We start from the raw sequence: 17922 nt of genomic DNA, 5'->3' as shown, positions 1-17922 counted from the left end.
ACATACGCTACGCAGATGGGTGGTTTTCAACTACCAGTAAATAGTGTGTTTGTGCGCAACCAACCACTTATTAGAAAAGTATTCAGAATTTCTGATCCAATCCCCACCCAGATCCTCCTTTTCAAGGCAGTTATATAACTCATGTGGTGACATATCCCAAGCCTCTAATGATCTTGAAATGTATTGCACTCTTCACATAAAGCCCCACATAAATTAGGGAAGAACACAACCTCATGTAAAATGGGAAAGGACAGATTTATCCGAGGGCCAACTCAGCTAAAGAACATTTCGTTCTCCAGAACATTGCTAAATCAGCAAGCAATCTGCTGCAATCCCGTGCAGCTAAGCTTGGACAGCGACACTGGCAATCAAGATCCAACCGGCCCTTATGAATCTTAGGGTGGATTTCAATGCCATATTTTAAAACTGCCAACAACTTTTGCTTCAGGCACAATATCAGTGGTCCCCATGTAAAAGCGCCCTTCCCTTTATGAAACCATTAAGAGGCCATACATTCAGACTACTTGGTAGAACATTCGCGGTTATCCTGCCTCGAATAGCTCTGAAAACCAAAGTAAATTGCTTGATTCTTCTAAAGTTTGATAACAAAGATTCCATGACACTTTAGTTCTAGTTACTTTTGAATTATGAAATTGTATAATACATGTTTTACTGGGGTTTACAGTTAAGTGATTGGCTTTAGCATGACAGCTTTTATAGTCCTTGAACACCTTTGATGGTCAAAAATTGCTACATCGTCTGCATAAGCCAGCCACAGAAATATGTGATTCCCCAATTCAAGTAGCAAATTGGAGACCAACTCCAGAGTCACTCAGGTGCATAAACATTTAATAAAAAGGAGGGCAAGCATGCATCCTGGTTGGCTGGAATTTCAGACGCAAGTCATCCCTTGTTTAGTCTTACCCGTCAGGTGGTATTCGGAGGAGCAGAATTAGGAAATGTAACTGGTACAATGGAACTCCCCGTACTTTCAGTTTCTGCCACAAGGTTTCCATCGATAGAATGGAAGATACTCACTCAAGTAACTGATAAACACCAAGTAAACCACTTCATTCTGATTCATGCAATCCCAAGGTTACAACATGCCCACTATGAAGCAGTTTATGAGGTTGCTTTGCCCTTTCCTAAAACCTGTTGGATATGTCGACATTATATCACACTGAACCCATTAATCCAATATTCTCAACAAGGATAAAAAGATTTGCCCAGCCACATCTAGCAACGCAATGAGACTAGTTAGGGTAGAAGCAAGTAGCAGTTTTACTGTGGGCAGGATGTTTTGCCCGATTTGATAGGGAAAATGCTGTATAAAATGTCTGCTCGATGTTCTGGAGAGTTATAAAGTGTCAGACCAGTTGGACAGGGTGCTCTATAGGCCTAATTCATAGAAGCACTTTCTACTGGTAAATCTTGGAAAACGCTCTGTGAATCAGGCTCTATATCTTAACCTAACCTTATTCAAAACGTCCTCCTTTAACAGCTCTCAGTAGTACAAGCTGAAGTAGGCTCAGTCTGACTGGGCCCAGAAACATCATCTGGGTAAAGCTCTTCTAACATGTTTCCACCAAAAGTCCTCGCTAATAGGATTCACCTGTGATAAATGCCATCCATGGATGCCATTCAAAAGTCGCCACATCTAATGTGACTATTTAAAGCATTTGCACAGATGGTGTGCTTTCACTTAAAGCACTATTTGAGCAGTTTCTTTTTGGCATAGGCATTTAGAATCAATGCATTGGTAATTAAGTTTTTCGTGCACCCATAAACGACTCTACTGGCAAAGTAACAAATACCCAGTTCCAGAGACCAATGCAACACCAGAAGCCACAACAATCACTGAACTGCAAACCAAAGAACTGCAGGAGGGAAACTGGCCTTGTTCCTGCTATGCACTGTATCTGGAACAAATGACCAACATACAGACCTTTGAACACACACAAGGGACATCCTACACAAGGGAGGACCTAAAGACCCTAATTCTTCAAAGACTATCCCATCCAAACACTACTAGGGGGATTGTGCTTTAACCCACAGGACAGCCATTAAATGTTACTCGCCTTCTATACTGTGCACACCACCAGAGTGGTCTTAAAGCGTGCAGCCTTGTCCTTGTAGAAGTGATTTTTTTACATGGCAATGAGCTTCAGATCATGATCTGTGGGGTGAGAAAAGGAACTGGACAAAGGGGGAGCAGGGCAGGGGAAGAGTGGGAAGAGGCTGCTAGACAAAAACCAGGTTAGCGACTTATCATTGAGATGGATATAGTTTTCAATGTTTTGACCAGTTGAACAATCAAAATGGATGAGAGATTAATTACTAGCATGTTGATGGTATTACAGATAATCATATTGGATTCCCTGCAGCCGATAGGGGTTCTGATAAAGCCGGAATGAGCCAAGAATTAGCTGTGTGCAGAGTACTGAGGGATACAAGGAGTTTGTCAAAAAATCTCGCTCAACCAGAACCATACCAGACTGCCCTCCGGTGCAGAAGAGGAAACAAGTGCTGGCCTTTTATACATTGATAAATAAGCCACTGGTGGAAGAATGACATTAAATTAGAGGCAAGGTAAAATATTTATGCCCGACTACCTATGCCTAAGGAGAAATTCACATTATGGACATCAACACCATCTAGGAGGGGGAACTTCTATTCCAAGGTGCGCATGCAGAGTATGAAGCTTTAAGCACAGGCTTTCAGGCCTTTTTTGCACTGCCTGGGTGAATTCAAGCGATGACCAAAGAAAAAGGAGAGCACACACTTCAACTTATTTCAGAGGCCCCGGCCATGTTCTTCAGGCAGGACTATAGGCACAAAGGAGCATGGCTTTTGGTCTGTGGCTCAACCGAGAGCAAGGTCCTAGATCAGGCTGTCTGGAAGTTCATGAGGCTTGCCAGGAGCCGAGTGGGAATGTAGGGGCGTTAATATGCATACATCCGGCCTGGTCTAGCCTTCTCAACCTTGGTTGCAGTACACGGTTATAGGCCAGCAGGAAAATCTTCAAAAGCGTTGTTAACTCTGCTTACCAGTTACATTTGTAGGTCTACATTGGGAGTTGTGGCCCTCTTCTTGAACCCAGTACCACTAATCCATCTACTTATAATATAAGGCCAGATGTAGGTTTTTCCGACGCAGTCATGTGCAGAAGAGGCTGCCTTAGGATATACAGTGGTACAATATGCATAGCTTTGCCTGGTCCTACTGTATCATTGAAAACACTAGTGTGCAATAATTATTTGGGTGTGTGGAGTGCTGCAAGTCACCTCACTGATGCAGTCCTAGTGGTCCTTGTATAAAGCAACAGGACACTGGATTTGCCATTAAAACTGACAATGTAGCATGAATGGCATAAGTAAAAATATAACGTATGCATAAAACAGGACTGCCATTACAGACAAAACCGGGGGGCGAGGGCTTCGTTGCAACCTAGTAGCCACCCATAAAAGTTACTTGCCACTACAATTCTATACATACACAAAACAGAAATTAAGATTGGATAAGCAGAGGCTAAAAACCACACCTGGGTATCCAGCATTAGCCAGGGACCAGGAGTTAGTACATACCGTTCTGCAAATCTAACTTCCACATAAGATGCAAACATAATTGTGTTATTTATATGCCACCATATGCTTTAAATATTGTATAGATGTGGCGTAATGTTTATTTCGAGATTGGACCAAACACAGAGCTAAATTTACAAAAGCGTGTTTTTTCAGAATCAATTGGCCTGAGGTGCCAAAAGCAGATCCTGGTGCAGGCTCTACTAGGCTACAAGCATAAACTAAACCGCTCTCGAGCTCGCCTCAATTTTAAAACCTGCCCAGCACACTATTATTTACTCGCCATGAGACTAATTTCACTAGACAATGGCTAGTATCAATGTACATTTTGAGCCCTGCAGTAAATGCACACAGATAAACGAAACATTTGTACAAATTATGGTTATACATGGAACTCCAGTGGAAGCGTGTGCGCACGCATTTATTTACAGTGGGGGAGGAATTATCAATATACAACTCAGTATGATGGAATCCTTACTAAAAAAAGGCCTCCAGAACACAGCAGTAAGACTTTCTAACTTGACAGGAGGGACCATTACAACACAAGCTCTAAGATCAAGCCACTGATGACCAGTGAAGACCATGATTCATTTCAAAGTACTCTGCATCCCACACAACCCTTAAAGCTAGTGTGCAGAGTTCATAAAATAAGGAAAGATAATCTCTTCCCAACCAATGAGAAATCTCCATAACACACAGGATCAGCTTTCTCTAAAACAGACAAAAATCAATCCCTGCACCCTGGAAAAACAATCAAGGATCACTCGACTTTTAGTCAAACTTTGAAGATATGACTTGTTAACACACCCAGCTAACAATCCAAGCCATCACCAGTGCACCTGATCTACGCTCTAAAATGCCCAAGGGGCTCTTAGCTCTTTAAATCTCATATGCCCTATAAGCATACCACCTACCCAGCCTGCACATGGCACTCTAAAATGTCATCACAGCTCAAACAGCCTAGCACAACCAATTTTTACACCACACCTCTGGCCAAAGCATTGTAGCATCAGGAATAAAAGGTTTCAAGTGTACGCTACTAATTAGGCTAGAAAGTCACACACCCAATTCTCCACAAATAACGTATAGTGCACAAATCAAAATAACATACCAACAAAACGTTCGTTGGGGACAGCTACAAAGTTTTTAACGGGTACCGATAGGATATAAAATATGCAGTTAAAAAAAAAAAAACATTCAAAATTAGCCTTCCCGTTCAACAAAAGAATGAATGTTAGCCATCAGCACTTGAAACCAGATTGTAGAACTATTCATAAACAGAGGTTACAAATTAGCCAACTTGACAGCTCAGGTTTAGCAACCCAGTGGGGTTGACAGCTGGAGTTTGTATTGTCGGAATTCTAACCTGCAGAGTGAACAGATCTCAGCAGCGAGTGTCTAACTTCAGGGCAGGCGTCAGGCCTGGGCTGTCAGCCGTAGCGCAGGCTCCTCGCTCATCGGGGCGCTGTAGCCAATGCCTGTATTCGGAGTAACACGCATTCTAGAGGGGCTGCGTTGCTTTCAGGCTGCCTTTTTTCCTGGACCAGCGAGGAATTGCAGTCAACTCCAAACACCAAGAAAAATAACCGCCACCGGGGCCTCAAACACTTTCCACTGTTTTGGTGCAACACTGAAAGTTAGCTAATGTAATGAACCTTTTGCAGTCTTCTATTCAAGATGCAGGAAAATAACGCTAAAAATTGTACTCCTTCACTTCAAACTGGGTGAAAATGTGCACTTGCCACTACCTAGTGATCGGTGTGTTGTGAATTGTGGTGGCCAGTGATTGGTAGGGCTGGCTAGTACCTTGTATTTTTGCCCCGTGGCTCAACATTTTATATAGCTTTACACATTTGTAAAATTACTTTATTATGATGTGCACTTTTCAAATCATCTTTACAAAAAATGTGTGCTGAAAGCAAATATCGGGGTGAGGAGGGAAAAGGAGAAGGCAAGCGAGTCATTGTTAGGGAGAACTCTCAAAAATGTGTTCATTCCCTCCACCAAGACCCCCAGCAACTTTGCTGGATTTTGAGGACTCGATTTTTTTTAAGATATATAGAGAACCAGGAGGCACACCTGTTTATGAAATTTTTATCTCATCAAACTAAGTTAGATAAATGGGGTTAAAGATAAATTTGAGGTGCAGGGGGAGAAAAGCTCAACCTTGGCATCTAGGTTGGACAAAAATAGACAAAAGTGTGCACCTCAAATTTATCTTTAACCCCATTTATCTAACTTAGTTTGATGAGATAAAAATTTCATAAACAGGTGTGCCTCCTGGTTCTCTATATATCTTTCTTATTGGTTGTTTCCCCTCCTCGTTTGAAGGAGGGGTTGGCATCTCTTTGAACCTGCGCACCCAGACCCACTAAGTTATGTCTTTTTCTAAAATTAATACACTTACTGACAAATCTGCAACCACATTAGCCTTTTCAGATGAAGAAGCAACCAGAATACTTGGCCTAATCAAGGATACTAGCAAAGAAACATCTAGTATTGACAATCCTCAGAATTTGATCCAAAGACTAGAGAGGCTTATACGTAGAGAAATCTCCCAAAAACTCCATGCTACGACCCTAGCACAATATTTCAAAGCAAAAAGAATTCCTAGAGGATTGCGGATATATCTACGTCCTACTCTTTGTAAAGACAATAACGAATTTGTAAAACGTTGGGAACAAATATTGAACAAGTGCTCCCTGGATCTTATACTATTGACAATCGAAGAACTGTCAAAATCACTTACACAAATCAATCAGGAAATTGATGAAGTCTCCTCACAATTATCTAAGCTTAAAACTGCAGCAGAACTTCAGGCAATCCTGGAAGATACTAACAACAAATTGGATAATTATAAAAAAGAAATAGAACAGAGAAAGATCAGAAAGTTCAGACGTGACACCCTTGACTATGCCCGAGATATTGTCTACACCTGGCAAGAATTCTACAGTAATAGATCAACCAATTTTTCCCCAAGACAACCAAGACCAAGCCCTGTTAATAATACAGATAGCAGTGAAGTAACCAGTGGAGAACTGGAAGAGAGGCCTTCCACCAGTAACATCGTACCACCTACGACTACTCCAGTTATACAACCACAAAGCAGAGTTCCTCTACAACCCAGAGACACTACTCCCGTACCAGAATCTTTTTTAGGAGGAGGAGAAAAACAAGACGAGGGAAAAAGAAAAGGCCGTCAGAAGACCAAACACTGAAGGAACCAATAATTGTAAACATTTCCTCCAAGGTGTTATCAAAATCAGAAATGGACACCCTTAATCTAGGTGTATCCTTTATACCTACTAATAATTCAACCTTATTTGAAGAAGAGGTTAATCTTTTTAAGTTGATTCGAAAAATGGAGCTCAAAATTTTCTTTGACAATCTGAATCCGGACACTAGAGAAAAAGAAAAATGTCCATTTTTAGAAATGAAGAATAAGAGTAATTTCCATCCTCAGGTTAACCATCCTTTGGTCAACTTATTCAAAACTAAAACAACTATGGCTCTGAAAAAATTGAAGTTCAAACCCTCGAGTAGACAAAATATCAAAAAACATCAATTGAATATCATTAAGAATTTAGCAGAAGATAATCAGATCACAATCAAAAAAGCGGATAAAGGAGGAGCCCTAGTCATTATGGATACCTTGTTTTACAATGAAGGATGCCTCAAACTCTTATCTGACCAAAACACTTATCTTAAACTGGATCATGACCCTATTACTAATATCAAGGAAATCATCAAAAATACAGTAGAAAAAGCGGAAGTACTGAACTGGATTTCAGAGAATACTAGCAACTTCCTTATCAACAAACACCCGGTCACTCCAGTGTTCTATGGCCTTCCGAAAATCCATAAACATAGAACTAACCCACCATTAAGACCCATTGTGGCAGGAACAGAAAGTATTTTCCAACCTCTTGCTATTTATCTTGACACAGCATTACAACCGCTAATACAGGAAACCAACACCTATATCAAAGATACTAGCCACTTTTTACAGAACATCAAAGATATTGATATGACGGAAACTGATCTCATCCTATTCACAATGGATGTGACTAGTTTATATACCTCAATTCCACACAACCAAGGCATTGATGCACTAGAATGGTTCCTCCTGAAACATCATGAAATCCAAATACAGAAAACCTTTGCCATTGAATTAATCAATATCATCTTGTTCAATAATTACTTCAGGTTCAACGGACAATACTTTTTACAAACTTCGGGTACATCGATGGGTTCCCCAGTGGCACCCTCCTATGCTAACATCTTTATGTACTTCTTTGAACACACCTATGTCTTGGAAAATCCAACGTGGAAAGGAAAAATCAAAAAGTGGTACAGATACATTGATGACATCTTTGGCATTTTCAAAGGAACGGAATCTGAACTACTGCACTTCTGGGAGTTCTTGAACCAATGCAATGACAGAATTCAACTAACAATTGAAATTGGAAAGCCTTCCATCAACTTTTTGGATGTTACTATAGAAATCTCAAACTCAGCACTTAAGACACAAATTTACAGAAAACCTACAGATGTCAATAGCACTCTTCATTTTCACAGTTTTCATCCAAAACATCTAAAAGAAAATTTACCGTATAGTCAACTCCTTCGCCTGAAAAGAATTACCTCAGAGGCGGATAAACTCCAAGAAGAATACTTGATTATGAAATCCCGTTTTGAAGATCGACATTTTCCAACTGTCCTCCTAAACAAAGCTATACTCAGAACAGAAGCACAGACTAGAACGGAATTGCTGACCATTAAACCCAAGGAAACCAAATCTAACTTGATACACTCACTGAAATACTCTAGCCAGAGCTTTCAGATAAAAAGGATAATTTACAAAAACTGGGATATCATTAAATCAGACCCACAGCTTAATCAACTGTTCCCAGAACCACCGATGCTTGCCTACAAAAGAGGCAGAAACTTTCGAGACAAATTAATTAAAGCCGAAAGAAGGAAAAAGTCCAATCAGTCATTTTTTAACAAACCAAAAAACGGCACTTTCCATTGTCAGCATTGTTCGAATGTAATAAAGGGAGATCACATTAGACATGCCAACACAGGTAAAAAAATACTATTAAAACAATATGCCACCTGTGACTCAAAAAATGTCATTTATGCTCTACGCTGTCCTTGTGGACTGTACTATGTGGGTAAAACAGCCAGAAAAGCGAAAGAACGTTGGACGGAGCACAAATCTAACATCCGTACCAAAAACACAAAATCCCCAGTATACAGACATTTTAGAGACCACAAACATACTGTGGCCCAAATGAGAGTTGTGATTCTCGAAATTGTGCAGCCGCTTCCAAGAGGTGGTGATCTACAAAAAATCTTGTCACAAAGAGAATTATATTGGATACACTGCCTTGATTCACTTACCCCGTTAGGGATGAACGAAGAATACTACCTAGGCCCTTACTTATAATGTAGCATTTGTTGATACATCGTTGTTAGATTCCCGTTCTATTTCTATATAAAAAATGTTATGCCAATATTTTTCTAAAAAAGACTCGGATACCATGCTACAGTTTCCAGAAATAGAATGTGCATCCATGAGGAGCAGATATAAATGAAATTTGATAACAAACCGTCTGCAGAGGTTGCTCAGACTAATTAATTTATACAGTAATTTGGAATCGTTTAATGGTTGAATTTATGTTTATGTTTATGTTTTTGTTGATACATATCCTTACGTATCCAATACATATGTTTCCTTATGTTTACATGTACCCGAACCATCTTGTTTCGACATTCCACCTCCCATGCGGCCGTTGTATAGAATACCATACCTTCTTTAGTAAATACTTCAATTCCCGAGATTACACCTTTTTAAGATCAGGTATACTAAATTTCACATCTAGTCTTTGCTGAGCACTCTTTGACTCGCTTCCCTAAAGTTCACCATTTTGGTTTCTTTTACTTGAAAGACGCGGATGATACGTCACACGGTTGACGTACACCACGCAACCACTTGATCTTGGATACGTCAGTAAACATGATGAGATCTGTCCTACACATGCGCAACTCTTCCTTTTCCTAAATACGTCAGTAGACATGACAAGCTTTATCTACACATGCGCACTTAGGCTACTCACCGCGCATGTCACTTTGCTAACAAAGAGCATCACAGTCAGTATATAAAGAGACGCTGCACAGGGTGGACACATCTCCAATCCGGCAGATGCGACAATCCTTGTAGCGCCTCCCTCCAAAATATTTCATGTAAGTACTTGTAGCCATCAGGTTTTCTCTAGATTAGATGCAGTCTATTTGAAATATTTATCTTTGTCTCTCTCTTCTCAGTTAAAAAATAGTAGTCGACAGACTTTGAACCTTTTTGCCGCAAACCTTCCGTGTTGGATGACAACCACTAGATGCACTTTGCAATCACCTTACTTTTACCGATCATTTTTTCTTAAGATACGTAAGTCTTCAATCCACCTACTTTCATTTAGAAAGTGCCAATTAGATAACCTTGTTTTTCAAAAAAAATAAAAAAAAAAAAAATAAAATAAAAAAAAAAAAAAAAAAAAAAAACAAAAAACGCTTTTGTTGTTAAAAAAAGTTCCATGTACAAATATAACTACGTAAACTCTTGCTCAAGAATGGAGGATGGGATCATAAGCAGATTTACCGAGCTGAATATAAACAACATTTGGTCTTCTTTATCTTTGTGTAAAACAAGCACACTACTATATGGTTTCCAAGTGTGTTTTTTTGTATTAATGAATATTTTTCTTAAATTACGATCACCTGTTTAAATGTGTTACTTTATGTTCAACGGATGACTTGTTGACGCTATTTTTGAGTTAAACTGAGATAAAAACAGAGATAAACTATATGTATGGGCTAATATAATTTGACTTATATCATCTCTTCACTTTGTAGAAAAATGAAACAATTGTGCCATTGCCCCTGAAGAAGAGTTGTACTCGAAACGCGTTGGGCACCACCATATGCTTTGTACAATAAAGAAAAGGATAATTTTACGAAAATCTCTGGTCTCCAGAAAATATTTGCATATTTGCTTACTTGTTTAAGGAAAATTATTTATGTATCATGAAACGTGTTTCTGTCATAATTCTCGTTTTTCCAAAAATTCTACCTAAAAGATTATATGTGAACGAAATCCAGAAACTCTCTTGAGTTATTGTTCTGATTTTTTCAGATATTCGATAGTGTGCAGGGGACGGGAGTTCCCAAAGTGTTTTGGGAACAACCACACTTTTGACTCGATTTTTTTTACCTGGAGAGAGTGAGACCCCTTCCCCCCCAACTCATGTATTTTAATGTGATTTGTATACACCGTTTCTTTTGGTTATGGAGTCTGTTAGACTCCATAGGCATCATCTTTTAAAATTGTGTCACAAAGCACCTTCAGTGCAGTTCCACAGGGAAGACTACCAGATTTCCCAAGGTTTAAGTACCCTCTCTGGGATCAACTACTGTTTCCCAAAGCGGTAAAATGCAATTAACTTTACTCAGCATTGTAACTTTCTAGACCCAGAACACACTATCTTACAAAAGAGTGCTGGAGGGGTTACTTAGTATCCACTTTGTCTAGCTTCTTGTGTAGTATCTTATTTGGTATATATGTTACCCTTTCCTCAATTGACTAGCTAGTGGCAGTGGTTTCTCTTTGAACTACCTTGGTTTGCATTTACCGCAACCGTTCGCGGCTCCGGTAAAGTAACCGCAGAAGCCATCTTTTTCAAAATAGCGTACAGCCATCTTTGCTAAAATGGTGCCTGGTCTTTTTTCGCCAGGTCTTTGTGGGAAGGTCCTTCTAGAGTTTCTCTGCAGCCCAAACCAGGTTTGGTCTCTTTGTTCATTCACCTTTGGCAGGCTTCAGGAGTGAAACCCGCCTCTGGCTCCAGAGTGTCTGGGGTAGGCAGATGTGAGGGAGGTGCCCGAAACTCCCGGTGCTTATAGTCTCCTAGAATACCCAAATGCACGCTGTGGTGATTGGCTGGATGACTGTCCGGCAAGGACAGCCACCATGCTGGGTGAGTGACAGCTAGGCTGGAATGAAGGGAGAGAACTGAATAAAAGTCTTTTGGCTTGGAAGGCAGAGTCGACCACTGGACAAAGGAACCGAAGAAGAGCTTGAAGAGGACGCCTGCGGCAACTCCTGGACCATTTGTTTGCCCGGTGAAGCCCCGCTCAGTGACTACTTGCCAAGTTCGGATCGACAGAGAAGCCCCTACAATGACTTCTCCCTTTGAGTTGGTGGGACCAATCAACTCCAGAGTAAGCCACATGGACATACATCTCAGAGCTGGTGGATTTTCCTCAGAGTTGCTGCAAGAAACCGAATAGCCAGGGAGAGGAAAACCAGATTGTGTGCATTACTTTTAATCTGGTCTAAAGTTTTGGAAGATCCTCTGGACTCCCAAGAAGCAGGACTGACCGAGCCTGACACCCCCTCAGCCAAGTGCGGGACCCCAGAAGCCAGGAAAGTCTACTTTGACAGCCAGGAACCACACTTATTGTTATTGCTGTAACGCAAGGAGCTGAAACGCTACACAGCCACTGAAAGGGAAGTTTGTCGGTTGCCAGTTTTGACAGTCTTAGTGCAAGAGTCACCCTACGTCCTCCCTTTTGTCCCCACGACTGAGGCCCAGGAACAGCAAGATCTGCAGAGCTGCACAGGAACAGAGGTCATCAGAGTGCATCTTTTCTTCTTTACCAAGGTACTGTAAAATGAGGCTTAGAAAACTGCTTGTAACTTCCACAACTCACAAGTCTAATCAGCTTGTGGCCCTACATTTGATTCTTCTTTTCAAAGACTCCCAAGAACTTGTGCAAAGACTTTTCCATTTACTTACCTGAAGTGCTGCATCCTATTCAGAGACTTTTGCATATTTACTTTGGCTTAGCATATTGAATGACTCTTCAAATTGCCATCTGAAAGTAATTGCACTGCTTATGAATATTTGTAATTTCTTGTGCTCCAATAACCTTTGCCTTTTATCAACTTTTTAAGAGTGTTCTGAATCCCAACAGTAAGATATTAATGTCCCCAGCACCCTTGTTACTGAAATCACCTGTGGGTGTAGGGTGTGTCTGTGGGCCATCCCAAAGGGGTCTTGTCTGATTCAGAAACTCAGTGTACAGTATTGAAGTGTATTTGTATGTTACTAGTATATTGCTCCCTTCTAAATAAGGTGTTATAACTGACTGATAAATTAATAATTGTTTATGCAAGAAACCTTGACTAAGTTTATTTTAAAAGCATGTAACTGTGAATCTTGTAACTCCACTACAGCTCACATTTCCCCTCTTGAGATAAGCCTGGCTGCTCAAAACGCTACCAAACCTGTGTAGTAAATGCTTATACCGAAGGCTGGGGTGCCTATACCTGTAGTCAGTTGTTTGTAGTGTTCCCAGAGGGTACTGCATTTAAACGTTGCCCAACAGTCAGGATTTACCAAGGATGTGGGAAAAGAAGCAGTTGCAATTTCGTTTGAAATCGCGTGATATTGCTTAGTGTCACTGCCTCAAGACCTAACAGGTATATAGGCTCTATTTCAATCGCACTACAAGTCAAGCCTGTAGTAGAAGAACATTGTCCCAACTGCCCCAGAACCAATCCCTGCCCTTGGAACCTGCGGTCACAGCAGGAGGCATAGGTATGGAGCTCTTTTTAAAAAAATATTGCTAGGATATGCATTTCTTTGGACAGGAAAAATCATGTAAAATGTATTAAAAGAATATTCCAAGTTTGGACAAAGTTGACAAATATACACCATAAAAATAAAAGCAATAATCAAACTTCTGCAAAAAACATTCACTTGTTTGCACTGCGTTTCACATTGAGGGGTTTTCAAACAAAAAGAACGGCCATAAACAAAGTTACTACCAACTTCAGCTGGGAAGACGTGCTGAAGTGCTCAAGCTACAGACTGGTGTCAAATCCCAGCTTCGTTACCTATCCTAACTAAGTGTGTGCTTCCCAGCCAATTGTTTTATCTCACTGAGGCTTATCTGCCAAGATACAAAGTCCATAAAACAAAGTCAGCTCACACGCCCAGCTACTTCAAAAAATAAAATAAAAGCTCACGCATGATATTGCCACATATGTAATAAGTGACGATTCATACATGCACAGCACAACGTTGATTTCTTGGCTTACTTCTGCCAACTTTTTGTAATGTTACTTCCCATTATCCCTCCAGTATTTTAGAGTTATTCTGTAATGTCACTATAATAATGTGTTTATATAAAGCGCTTTACATAGGACATTTACATACAATCGAAATGAGTACTCATTTATCGACCTCGGAAAGATGAAAGGCCGAGTTGGCCATGCCTGGATTTGAACCAGCGACTTGCAGATCAAACACAGATCACAGCAACGAGTGTTTAACCAACCGAGCAACAAATCCATACCATACATATTTCGGGAAGATAGCTCAGGGGCAACATGCTCGCCTTGGAAGCAAGACGACGCAGGAGCAACACAGGTTCGGTCCGCGCTTAGAAACCTCTGGGTATAACATTATAAATAACATCATGTCACCCAGGGCCCCGCAAATCCTACGGCTGATCTTACTGAACTTGAAAATCTCTTTAATGCTACTGACACGTGCCGAAAAGTCACCTGACAGATTCTCCCACTTCCATGGCATTCAATCAACACACGTCTATGTTTGTGTCTCCAATAACACGTCCGAGTCTCCACCCACAATGTTCCAGGCAAACACCATGGGCATGCTTTCAAAGGCTCTGCATGTACCAAGACCCTTACCAGTTTTGGGCTTAGATTCTCCCGCGGGGCCCGTCGAACCGGCCCTGGGCTGGGCTTTGCCGCTGGAGTTGCTGTCCATGTCGGGGGCGCCCGCTGTGCTCAGCGGCATGGACGGGGGTAGTGGGGAGAGCGGAGCACGGGAGATGCTGATAGACACCGAAGCTCATGGCTTTCGGGGGCGGTGGAAGGGACAGCGGCATCATGGAGACATCCTCGGGGGCTGCCGAAGCCAAGGGAGAGAAAAGAGTCCGAGCCGAGACTCGGGAAAAAAATAAGAAGGAGATGGGCTGTGAAGCCCAGGGAAGGGCGCTGAGCCCGGTGGTGGGGTGGACGCGGGGCCCCAAGGTGGCCTTATGAGGTCTGCACGGATGACAGGAGGCGGCTGGCTCAGGCAGACAGGTAGGCGTGGGTACCTGGCCGGGGCTTGGCCCGTCAGAGGCCTCACGCCTGGCCGGAGGCTCGTGGCACGCAGGCCCGGGGGCTGCCTGACCGGAGGGGAGGGCTCAGGCCAGAGGCTGGCTGGATGTCAGAGAAGGCTGCTCGCTGGCGGGGAAGCGGCTGTGACTGAAGTTTCACAGATATAGGAAACTGGTGAGGGGGGTGTGAGTTGTTTGGGCCCGGTGGGTGGGCTTCCTAGGGGGTGGGAGGCGTCACACCCCTCGGCTCCGGCTTCTGAGGGAGGTCTGCTGCCTGGCTCCCGCACCGGGGATGGCAGGTGGCGCTGACGAGCGGCGCAGGCCGCGACTCGGGCAAAGCGGACGGTGAAGGCCCCTCCAGCAGAAATGGCGACAAGTCGCCAGAGCACCAGCGGAGTGCCCGGATGTCAGGCTTTATATAACTTCTCGCTGGGAGACGGCATTATGGGGGATGTAGTGCGGCCGAAGTCTTGTTATTGTTCGGTGAGTGACGTCAAGTTGGCCTTGTAAGACATAGGTCAGAGAAATAACCCAAACATTTCTCTCTTCCTAGATCTTAGGACACTCGACAATGGGTCGTGTGAGTAGTCATGTCCCCATCCCCCCAGTCTAGGACCTCTGGACCTATAAGTCCCTCCCGACAACCTCCAATTTATTTCTAGCTGGATGCATTTAAGAATGTTAATTAAAAAACAATTGCACACATGTGTTTATTTAAATATTGCTCTATTTAGGGCAAAAGCATGATTAACACATTTTTCATTCAAATCTGTAGCTAAGACACATTGAGAAAAAAATATTTGCTCTGGATCGAACACTTCAGCTAAGTGGTGACATGATTTGAGAGCAGTCAGCACTTCACTGCATATCTTCTCAGTTTAAGTTGGTAGATATATTGTTATGTTCAATTTCCCCATATTCCTCATCACGATTCACGACACATTCCGGTTTATGTATTTCACAGGTTTATTTGATTGTGGAGAGTTCCCCTGCAGCCACACAGCTCCGATGTCGTTATCTCGCTGTAACTCGCATCACGAGCCACACAGACAACGTCATCTGGAACCTGAGCTGGCACAGGTTCTACATGGTGATGTAATCACCTAGTTACTATATAACATCTCCCCCCCATACAATTGACATAAGTAACTATCACATTCTTAATTAACCAGAAAAAAAAACAAAAACAAAGACAAAAAAAAACATTAACCAGAGATTCACAACTGTAGCTGCACCAATATAAGTAAAAGGATACACATCATCTCTGCTTCCCAGGAATAGCGGCTGGTCTCTTGTAAAAAGTTATTAATAATACATGAAGTCTTTTTTAAAATATGGTACTCTGCTTCTGGTTCTCGCCATACATGTATAGTCCTTCCTCGCCTCCGTAGCATTGGCATGTTCGTTTGTCACACCCTCTTTACTTTTGTTACCATCGCACCACACCACTCTTTTAACATTGTCTATAGTTTGCTTTACCTTCTCATCGGTTTTGATCACATCATCACATGACCACCGATTTCCATCTTCCAATATTACGGATTTCCCGGAACATTTCATTACCATCTGTGGTTCACGATATTTGGATTCTCCCTTCACAACTTTTCTGGGCTCTTTTACTCTCACCCAATCACCTTCCTTTATGGTATTTTCTTTCACACTTTTCTGCCTGTCATAGTATTTCTTATATTTTGCTTGTTTGTCTTTTACTCTTTCCACCACAGCTTCCATGTCCACAACTCTGTCGTTTCTTCTTGTTAACCAAGCTGGCCTCAGTCTGTTGGTAGCCACTCTTCCCCTCATCAATGTGAATGGTTCTACTTCTGTTGTGGAATGTGGCGTGACTTTATAAGTGAGCAATGCTTCTTTAAGAGTCTCTCTCCAAGGAATGTTGTTTGCAACTGCTAATTTGTAGTGATACACGAAATTGCAACCTTGCCAATCAGGGCTTTAGATGACAGCATTAGCCGCTGAAAGCCAATAGTGTATTCAAAGTATGTGCTAAAAATGCTGACAGTAGTCTGTTGTAGCACTTCCATTATGCAGTAGTGAGCTACAAGGAATATGCAGGCCTAGTATGAAATAGGTCACATTAAGCATTGTTGATAGACAGGCAGGGAGGGCCCCTAGCTCTGTACCTAATAGGTATTTTTTGAGTGTTTGGAACATTATGGCACCTATATAGCGCTTAGATAGCCAGTCTTAAGCGCTATAAACACTAAGCTATGAGTGCATGCCTTTTAGAGCTTGCAGATGGGGTTAATACATCCCTGCTTCCCTTAGAATATTCAGCCTCACTAACGGTAGCCCTGGCTCCAAGCTAATCTTCCTTTTCTCTGGGAAGGTACTGATAAGACATTCCTCAGCCAGCGCAGATGGGAACCAGGGAGGGGTAGGAGCGAGCAGGGTGCCTCTCAGAGAGAGTTGGGTTTTTTCCATGAGCCAGTTGCACAGGGAAAGTTCTGGAACTGTGCGTCATGGTGACTGACAGCAAGAGATTATAAAATATCCATGCACACATGACTCGAGGGGAGATCGTCTGTGGACTTGATTCGTGTACAGTCAGGTGCCCGGAATTGGCTCTCACGGTGTCCTCCAGCATTGTTTTTCTATGAAAAACCCATGGTCTCCCAGTGATGATTAAAGGGACGTAAGACTGTGTTTCTCTATGTTTCTCTATATTTCTCTATGTTTCTCTATGTTTATCTAAGTTCCATGTTTCACTATATTTTGCATTGCTCTTTGTTTTATGCTTTGTAATATTCTCTAACTTGAATCCCAAATGTATATGAAATTCACTGCTTAGAATAAATATGCTAAAACTTTGAGGGTGTCATTTGTCACTAGCATGAGATCACTGCTCAGCACAATAGAACCTGTATTTTGGGCTGAATTGGGTATTTTTGCTCTCAAAGGGCTGGCCCCGAGGAAGATTTTGCCCATATCAAGACATAATTGAATAGTGTCTTTGATAAATCTGTTCATTCTCTCAACCAATCCATTAGCCATAGGATGGTATAATGAGGTGGTTCTATGTCTAATTGCTCTTTCCTTGAGAAACTCTTGTACATCATTTGCCATGAATTGCGCCCCATTATCTGATACCAACTCCTGAGGCTCTCCTTCCCTGTCAAATATTTCTTCCAGA

General features: G+C 41.9%; 2 protein-coding genes across 3 annotated transcripts in view; one reads left to right on the top strand and one right to left on the bottom strand.

The window, feature by feature from the left end:
• The window catches only part of RNF10 (ring finger protein 10), a 776216-nt gene extending 761052 nt beyond the window's left edge, over positions 1 to 15164 (bottom strand). Inside the window, exon 1 of one of the 2 annotated variants that reach the window (XM_069619770.1) lies at positions 14359 to 15164. In XM_069619770.1, the coding sequence (XP_069475871.1) occupies positions 14359 to 14467 (109 nt within the window). In that variant the 5' untranslated portion in view covers positions 14468 to 15164. The remainder of the gene's footprint in view (positions 1 to 14358) is intronic. The other variant, XM_069619769.1, reaches the window with a different exon arrangement.
• The window catches only part of COQ5 (coenzyme Q5, methyltransferase), a 371634-nt gene continuing 368848 nt past the window's right edge, over positions 15137 to 17922 (top strand). Inside the window, exon 1 of the mRNA XM_069619773.1 lies at positions 15137 to 15257. The gene's annotated coding sequence lies outside the window, so the exon portion shown is untranslated. The remainder of the gene's footprint in view (positions 15258 to 17922) is intronic.

The sequence above is a fragment of the Ambystoma mexicanum genome, chromosome 10, assembly GCF_040938575.1.
Source record: "Ambystoma mexicanum isolate Mex_15411 chromosome 10, UKY_AmexF1_1, whole genome shotgun sequence".
Classification (NCBI taxonomy): domain Eukaryota; kingdom Metazoa; phylum Chordata; class Amphibia; order Caudata; family Ambystomatidae; genus Ambystoma; species Ambystoma mexicanum.
Note: the sequence above shows the minus strand (reverse complement) of the source record. Positions and strands in the feature narration are given on the sequence as shown.